At 42.1% G+C, this 8,749-nt stretch overlaps 1 protein-coding gene across 1 annotated transcript; it reads right to left on the reverse strand.

Moving 5' to 3' along the window:
* Nucleotides 1–354: 354 nt before the first annotated feature.
* On the reverse strand, nucleotides 355–745 carry LOC117584419. Its single transcript, XM_034273283.1, has 2 exons — nucleotides 665–745; nucleotides 355–605 (listed from the first exon to the last, which is right to left on the reverse strand). The coding sequence occupies exons 1-2, from the start codon at nucleotides 738–740 to the stop codon at nucleotides 400–402; spliced, it is 282 nt and encodes a 93-aa protein (XP_034129174.1). The 5' UTR covers nucleotides 741–745; the 3' UTR covers nucleotides 355–399.
* Between the last annotated feature and the right edge of the window lie 8,004 nt (nucleotides 746–8,749).

Consider the following 8,749-nt stretch of genomic DNA (forward strand, 5'->3'; position numbering starts at 1 on the left):
CGAAAACAGCACCGGCAAGTGGAGGACCCGAAGTAAAATTGGACACTTACCCGTAATGCTGGGCAGAAGGAAGACAACGACGATGGCAAAAGACAAATAAAGACTAAGCAAATAAAATCTAATAAAACGAAGGACACAAAAACTTTAGCCGAGCCGGCGAAAATGAGCTAAACTCTGCCACTGGAATGGGTGTTCGGCAGGAGCTGGTTAGAGACCAGATGAAATAAAGTGCTGTTGGTGGAGTATGTTTCATTAGCGGCAGCAGCAAGCCAGACAACAGCAGACAGGGTCTCATGCTCCCTCCCTGATGAACTCTGAACAAACTCTGTGAAAACAAAATCACAATCTGGTAGATAATTGTTAGAGCCTGAACCAGTTATATTTTCCCCATCGGTAACACTATTCCCCGTACTTTTGAATAAAAACACTCAACTCGTCATTTGACATGGACTGGCGAGAGCAGACTTCATTGCATCTTTCCAGAATGTTGAAGAATCCGCAGGGAGCGGATTTCAGTCGCACTGACCGACACTTCCTCATGCTCTTGCTCCAAGTGTAGGTGTCATTTTTCAGGCACTTTGAACCAGTGCCCTGACGACATATAGCTGTGCAAATTTCAACAAAATTCAACTTAAATATTAAAACATAATTTATGTTTACAAACCTTTGACTAAACTTTGACCATGTGTCACATAAAAGACACAGGATACAAGTGCAAATACACAGAGGAACACCTTCATTTTGCCGCTCAAATGGAACTAGAATCAATTTCTTTGGGTTCAAAACTTGTCAGCTGTGATAACACGATTACAGCCTGACCGTCATGGGTTGATCTCTGCAAAAATGTGCATTAAAATTGTGTGTTCGTTCCAGTTTCAATCAGACTGATTGATGATGATGAAAATAAAAGCCGTCAGGCATTTTCGTAGCAATAAATTGAATAATTTGGATTAAATTCTATTATACTCACTGTGTTGTGTAAATGAATATCGCTTCATGCAGATTAACACAGATATTAATAGATGCCAAGCATGGATGCATCACGTTGCAATGAGCTTGCTTTGAGACTCTGACAAAATGTTTCAGTTTGCTTCCGCGATAAGCCCAACACATAGGGGACAGTCGCCGAGCGATGCTCAAGTGATTGTTCCAGCAGGAAATGGCTTTCAATTGTCTGCATATCTCGCAAATGTATCTCGGCGGCAAATGTCGAAACATTGCCCAAGCAACAATGGCAATTTCATCTTAAGGCCGACACGCAAAAGTTCCAAAATGAAAGAAGCGAAAAAATACAAAAAATAAATATAATTCAGCGCAAAGTGCCGCAAGTGCCGTCATAAATTATAAGCAAAAGTTATAATGGCTGCTCCGTCTAGTTTTCACATTATGTTCGCTCCTCTGGTTCTTCCTTCCTTTAATAAAATTGTATTTAATATATGAGAGAGGCAGAGCCGAGCGCCGAGTCACGATGTTTCAATTATACGCTCGGTGTGAATTGTGGAACGGCCAGAGAGCTGCGCTGAAAACTTTCATTTAACAATGAGAAATCGTTTTTGAAATAATCCAACACACAAGATGACAACAAGAAATTATCTATTCTCGTCATATGCTCGGGTCTAAGCCTTGTCCAAAATTAACTAAAACATACTGAAAAACCACTTTCTCCTTCCAACAATTATGTGAAATCTCAAAGGACCCGAAACCCAACAAAATGGAATTATTATTCACAGTAATCGCCAAGCTCTCATGTGAGCAAATCGCTTAATTAAATCATATCATTGGCTATAAAATGTTGGGGGCAAATCAACTCGAGCAAATAAACTGCCAAGCCCCCCCAGAATCACATCAAAACTGGGAGTATCCCTTCACAGATTGGGAACAATATTGCCTTTTATTAACCCTTCATTAATCGCACACAACTATAAACACATCGGAGAGGTAGTGGGAGTGATTAAAATGAACATTCTGGCCTAAGCCAAGATAATGGGGCGGCAAAAACTAAAACTCGTCATAATTATGCCAAAGACTTTGGAGATAATTTTGACAATAACTCAGGCAAAATAACTTTGTGTGTGTGTGTGTGGGCTGATTATAAATGCTTGAATAAGTTGCTGCATATCATTTATTCTGTGAACTCGTAATTCGAAAATTATGTATTTGTGTGTACAAATGTGTGGATTTAATTGTTCACTCAGTCAGTCAGTGGGATCATTGGAAGCCTTGAAAAGATCTAACATTGGATGTCATTCGCCAAAAATATATGAACAAAACTCTGTCACTCTGGAGTATAAATTATGAAAATTATTCAGCAAGTTTCTTCTTCCAGTCACTTTCTCTATAATTTTATCACTAGTTATTTTCCATGCGATTAGCACTCTCCCTCCCACACATCCCTCCCGAATAATTTCAAGTTTATAATTAAGTTTCTACTTTCTGTGTGTGTGTGTGTGTGTTGTTTTGAACAGAAGTAATTCAGCGGAGACATCCGGCATTCCGTTCAGTGGGCAAGCAATTTGTGTGACAAAAAAAAGGAACCCAATATATTTGAATGGAAGAATTTTTAAAATTTTCCTATTTCAGAATATAATTGTGGGCTGAGTGCGCTGTCTCTTTGCCACAAAATGATTTATTTTGTGGCAAGACCCGATAATAAACAAACAAGCGGCTGAATAGGATAAAGCACAGGCAGCAAGCAGTGTCCCGAAAGCCCCAAAAAGTCCATTAATTAATTTCGCATTTGAACATTTGCTGTGCATGTACTCAGAAATCCATTTCGGCACATATACATATACATATGTACATTTATCCTTTCTTGTGCATATTTGTTCAATTGGTTTCTATGCGGTTTAAGGCCAGTCGAATGCGGAATTTAAAATTTAGTATTCTGGGGCAGAAACAATTGTTTATTATAACAACTGCATGGAAAATGGAAAAGAACTTCCGTATTATTTGATTTGCTTCACGCATTTTAATTAATGGGAACACAATTGGTGGCCTAAGGTGCAACAAATATTTTAAATGCATTACTGCAACACGAACATAATTATTTTATGAAGGAAAATTAAGGAAAAACAATTGCACTGTTCTGAACGAACTTCATTAAATATTCATGCGCTGAACGGATACAACAAATTGTACTCGAATTGCTTATTCATATTTGTACCACTTCTTCCGAAAATCAGAAGCTCTTTTATATCAATATAAAATATTTTCTAATATATTTAACAAAGATAAAATCCTTTTATTTTGACATCGCAGCAATTAGGATCATTGATAAATATGGGTATGATGTTGAAAAAATTGCTGGCTTTGTTACTCAATTATTTATAGGGCCTGCCAGTCAGCCAGTAGGCACGGAACGGCGTCCCATCAGGCGGTCACTCAGTCATGCAAGCGGCAACAACAGCAACAAAGACAACAACAGAAAGACACACAAATACACTCTTGCATATGCATGCATTCATGCTGGTCTGGCATGTTTTTACTGTTACATAACAAGCAACAAAAGCAGCGAGCAGCAGAGCAGTTAATGCGAGCCGAAAAGGGTATACTCGACCATGAGGTACAGGTACCCACCAACTGAAGTAGACTTAAATGGAGCTGGACATAGTTGAAAAGTCAATCGAGATGCAGGTTCCAATATAAATATTATGTTTCGCTTTCGCATCGTAAAACCAATATACCCGCACGCCGCGCCACAACAGGGTATGAAAAGATTGCTGGAATGAGTGGTGGCGGCAAAAGCTGAAAAGGCGGCAGGCAAATGTACTGACAGTTAACATTAACACCAATACAAGCGTAAACATATGCTTGCACGGTCAGGCGTTGGTGCAGAGTGCAGAGCTCCTAATGAGTCACCACTGCAGCTGAGTTGTTGTTGCTGTTGCTGGATCTGCTCCTCTTCCCTATCTCCGCTTTTGCTGCGCTTGCTGCCAATTTTAATTGAATTAGAAAAACATATACACAGCAGATCCGAAATGCACAAAACAGACAGACAAACGGAACGGAACGGAACGGAACGACAGGCAAACACACTCCACACTGAGCTTCCTGTTTTTGGCCTGCCCCATCCGCACACACTAGCACCCACAGCAGAGATACCCACAATGGCAGAATGTCACTCAAGCAGGTACTAAAGTTAATTACTGCAATTTCCGTGGAAAATTGTTTTATGCATCGACAACATGTGGGTCCAACGCAGGGATTTTGCATGTGTGCGGCGGGTAGGGGCTGTGGGAATGGCTGTGGGTCGGTCATGCCACACGCTTATTTTATTAAGTGCCGCTATTTTTGGGTTACAGCTGTTCTACAGTCCCTGCGGATGCATGTGAGTGGGCAAAACATTCCCCAGCAATACGATTAGGAAATTGGGCACAAGGTTCTAAATTTTAATTCGCTTTGTGGTTGGGGACATTTAACGGATCGACTAACTAGTGAATGGTGGATGGTGGCCTTACCAATTGTTTTTCATAATGCGCAGCATTTGTTATGAAGAGTAAACATTCTAGTTTGCCCTTGTTAAAGAATTTATTTCCAAATAAGAATAAAATAGATTGCCGTGACAGACATAAAGTTCGTTTATAATACAAGAGATTAAATCTTAAATTATACAAAACTAAATAGGCCATAATCTGGAAAGTGACGAGGGAATACTTGAATTTCTGGGCAAGCTCAAGCTGCAGCTTAAAGTTGAACCTTACATCACCAATCTGCCCCAGTTTAAAGACACAAATGATAAATGACTGCCCCAAAGGGCATCCACCCTGCGGCCTCTTCACTCGTTTTGCATTCCATGGATCTGCTTTTGTTTTATTTGCCGCTGTTTAGTTAATGGTTTAGCGTGTTACCCTGCCGCACAGTGGCAACAATTCTTGTTTATGCGCCGCAAACATTTTAACCACTTTGCCACACGCTTTTTCTGAACACATTTCCACCCCCCTGCTCTACGTCTGTTGATGGCATTAAATTTTATTTCACTCAAAACCACACGTCCCTATAAGCATGCTTTGGGTTTGTGTTGGCTCTAAATGTGGGCAGACGTCGTGTGCGTGTGCTTTGGGTCGTTGCCAGGGCCAACATGGTTAGCTTTGACTGGGCACTGATGATGGCTGCATATGGCATCGTATTTAACTAAATTGCAGTCCCTTCGCCATTGCAATTGCTCTGCAAATTGCGCTAATTTTGTTGATTGTGTAGTTTGTGTTTTTTTTTTGTTTTTTTCGCTGATAAGCTGCAAAGTTGTATGGCATTTGGCGCAGCAAAACTTTGATTGATATTCGCCAGACAATATAATTGTTTAGGCTGGCAATTAGGATTTATTTTGGCACAAGAGAGACATTTTATAGAGTGCCCGAAAAGTGCTGCAATCGTACAGAAGTTGCTGACTGAAAACTTAACCCTTCTCTGTCCATTGCTCTTCTTAACACCGAACCCTGTCCAACGATTGTGTACTGTCACGCCTTTTAAGCCAAGTTCTCGAGTAATTGACCTTCTAGGGCCATCCAGCAGCAGCATCTCAAGCTGAGCAACTTTCACATCACTAAACCACTGAAAGTTGTTGACTTTATGCAACTTTTTCGTGGCCACAGACAACTACGTGAGGGTCTGGCAACGCACTCAACACCTCCTGCACTCGGAGACCCTCTTAGCACTCCTAGAAACCAACTTGAAGTCGCCTTCGAACGTTGACAAACAAGTTTGTTGTGCCTTGCATTTTTTTGCACTCCGGCGACACTTCTTTTGCACAAATATAAACTCGATAAAGTGGGCGGAGCCGGATGCCCAGTGCCCGAAACTGCTGGCGTCAGTTTGCTTTTGACATACCAACAAAGAGAGACACAAATGCATTAGAGGCTTACGCATATATCCGTACACACAGCACACAGCACACATGGACTCTCATGAGTGCGAGTATCTTTGTGTACATGGCCAACGACACGTGCAGCAATTCAATTCGATCTCAAAACGCAATAGAAAACACCCACAGAAACCGAACAGAACGGCAGAACACAGCCAGAATTAATGCACCCATGAACGATGCGAATATTTGATGATCATTAGAGGAGCATGAAAATGATGATTTAAAGTTTGTATTTGGAAGCTTCAAGCGCTGTTTAGGGTTGATCAAATTTGTGTTTATTTAAGCATGTGCCGTGGGATATTCCAATATGCCTGGCTTGCGTTACGGGCATCCATGAGCATGGAAAAGCATGGAAAAATACACAAACGCTGCAAATTCTTGTTGAAAAATCTAATGCCGGGCAGAGGGCAAAGTAACACAGAGCAGGAGACACGTAACGCGCTGAAAATTGTGCAGTTTGTCGTCCGTGCACGCACGCATGCCCCCGNGGAAAAGGAAAAGGCAACAAAAATGTGAGCAACATCAGAGAATGAATGTGCTTGTGGCAAGCACTTTTTGGGCATGTCCTCGAGTGAAGCTGTTTTTGGCCAGGTCACCGCCTTCGCAGAATCAGCTATTAATATGCCGTGGGAAAAGTTGTGCCTGTCCACAACGTGAAGTGGCGATGGTGCAGCTGCAGATAGTACGGCAAGTGAGGGCGAGTGCATTTCATTAGCGTTTTTAACAGCATAAAACTATTAATATTTAGTGTACAGCTTCTGCAACTATAAAACAAAACATAAGCAAGAGGGCGAGGGCGAGGGCGAGGGCAAACAGCAACGGGCCAAGTCAACACCAAACTTAGACACAGAGCCGAAAACTTTCACTGGGAGAAGAGCTAAGCAGCGCAAAACTTTCCGCAGCTCCACAGTGCTGAAATTATTTTGAAATTAAGTTTCTCGTTGCTGGCTGGCATTGCTTATTTATGGCTGGCAATGCGTATCGATCGATCTGCTGCTCAGCCAGCGATGGGGGCAACTTTCCTTTCCTTAAATGTAATTAAAAATGTCGTCGAACTTATTTACGAGTGTTGTTTGCATAGTTGCGCCAAGTTTGCCAACCAGCCAAAACCTAGGCCGTCTCTGGCAGAGAAGAAACGAGAGAAACTGAGGGAAACTAAAAGCAGTTTGGAGCTCCTTAAAAATCGCTCTCACCCTGTGTCTGTGAAATGCATTTAGCACATAGTTAAAACGGAATCAAATTAAGTTTTTATGGTCTGGGGCGGGGGCTGCAGTTGAAACGTGGCCTCCGCTCAATGACGCGGAGGTAAACTGTTCATAAAATGGGTTGCAGTGCCTCGATATAAAAACCGCTGGCAAAGGGGCAAAAAGCATAACAAACTGAAATCCTCAATTATCTTTTGTGGGGAGAAAAGTTCCCCTTGAATGGAATAGATCGAAGTCTGCTGCAGTACCCTCTCTACCTTCTGAACCAAATCTTATTTGACATCGAGGACATGTTCCAAATCGAGTACGCATCGCCTGACATATGTGTGCGGAATTGGATATGGTGGGGTGCGGTTGCCATCGACAGATTCAATCACATTTTGACTGACCTTGGGTGAAGGGGTTCATTCATGGCGCTGCCATTCATTTGCAACTTCAGTCCCAAAATTGCTTCTCAGCGTTTTGCTCAACCAAAAAACCGTTTTACTTTTGCGGTCAAATGTAGCATGTGCAGATGACCTCTCCCCCAACCTTCCCCCAACAGAGTTGAATCCGGTGCCAGAACCAGGTCACGCCCACTAAACAAACGCTCTGCGGTATGCTGCGAAAAAAGTTGTTTGATAGTTGTTCTTCTTGTTGTTTGGGGGCCATCCCAGCTTTTTCCATCGTAATTTATGTGTAGTAAATAACATTTTGCCGCACTCTCGCTCGCTTCGCATTCCATTTTGTTGTTTTTGTGGATTTTGACCTTGTGCGGAAATAAAACTGAAAATAATGGCAGTTAGCGCGCTAAATGGAAGCAAAGTTGCAGCGGCATTAGCGCTGAAACTCGGAAAATGCTGAAATGCGATATGATGAAATGAGGCAGAAGCTCACACCCCCCAGTGTGCCCAGTGTGCCCAGTGTGTGGGGTGTCCTGGAGCATTGAAAGGATAAAACTGAGCGATAAAATTGGGGTTTATGTTTGATAGTTTAATGAGTTGCGGAATGGTCTCGGCTTACACACCAAAATCTATTACAGCGATGTTCATGGCTTAACCACACGAACGGGTACAACTTTTGCTTTAAGCCCAAAGATGAGGGCAGAGACTGCAGCATGTGGAATGTCCATACAGAATATATGTACAATGTATTTGCGCTTCATCTAACCCAAAATCAATAGATTTCCACACACATTGTAGGCACATTGCAACTTTCAACCATGTGCAACAAAAAGCAATCACTTAAATGGCCATTAGTGCATCATTTATAAATGTTACTATGTGGCTCACACTTTTTCCCCAGCCAATGGCCCCGCTGCGGATGGTTTTCAAGTTCACTTGCTGCCCGCCAACGTGCATAAAATGTTGTTAAAAACCAGCAGGCTGACAGCAATTAATATGCCATTTGGCTTATAGTTTTTATAACCACAAAACCATCCTTGCTTTTGCCCTACACACGCACAGATGTAGCACATCGTTCCACTAATGTTGATTAAATGGAGGCGTCGGAGGCGCAGATTGCACTCGTTGCAATGGCCATGGGGAGTCTCCGGGGAGATTTAGGAAGGTTTTGCACTTGAGCAAGTGTGTAGCTGGGAAATGAGTGAATCTGGGCATACACAAGGCACAAAATGAGAGACTTACTTCTGCATTTGTTTCAGAGTTTCTGCTATTGTTTAACACTGTTGCTCCTTCAACTACTC

The sequence above is a fragment of the Drosophila guanche genome, unplaced genomic scaffold (genome assembly GCF_900245975.1).
Source record: "Drosophila guanche unplaced genomic scaffold, DGUA_6, whole genome shotgun sequence".
In the NCBI taxonomy this organism is placed as follows: domain Eukaryota; kingdom Metazoa; phylum Arthropoda; class Insecta; order Diptera; family Drosophilidae; genus Drosophila; species Drosophila guanche.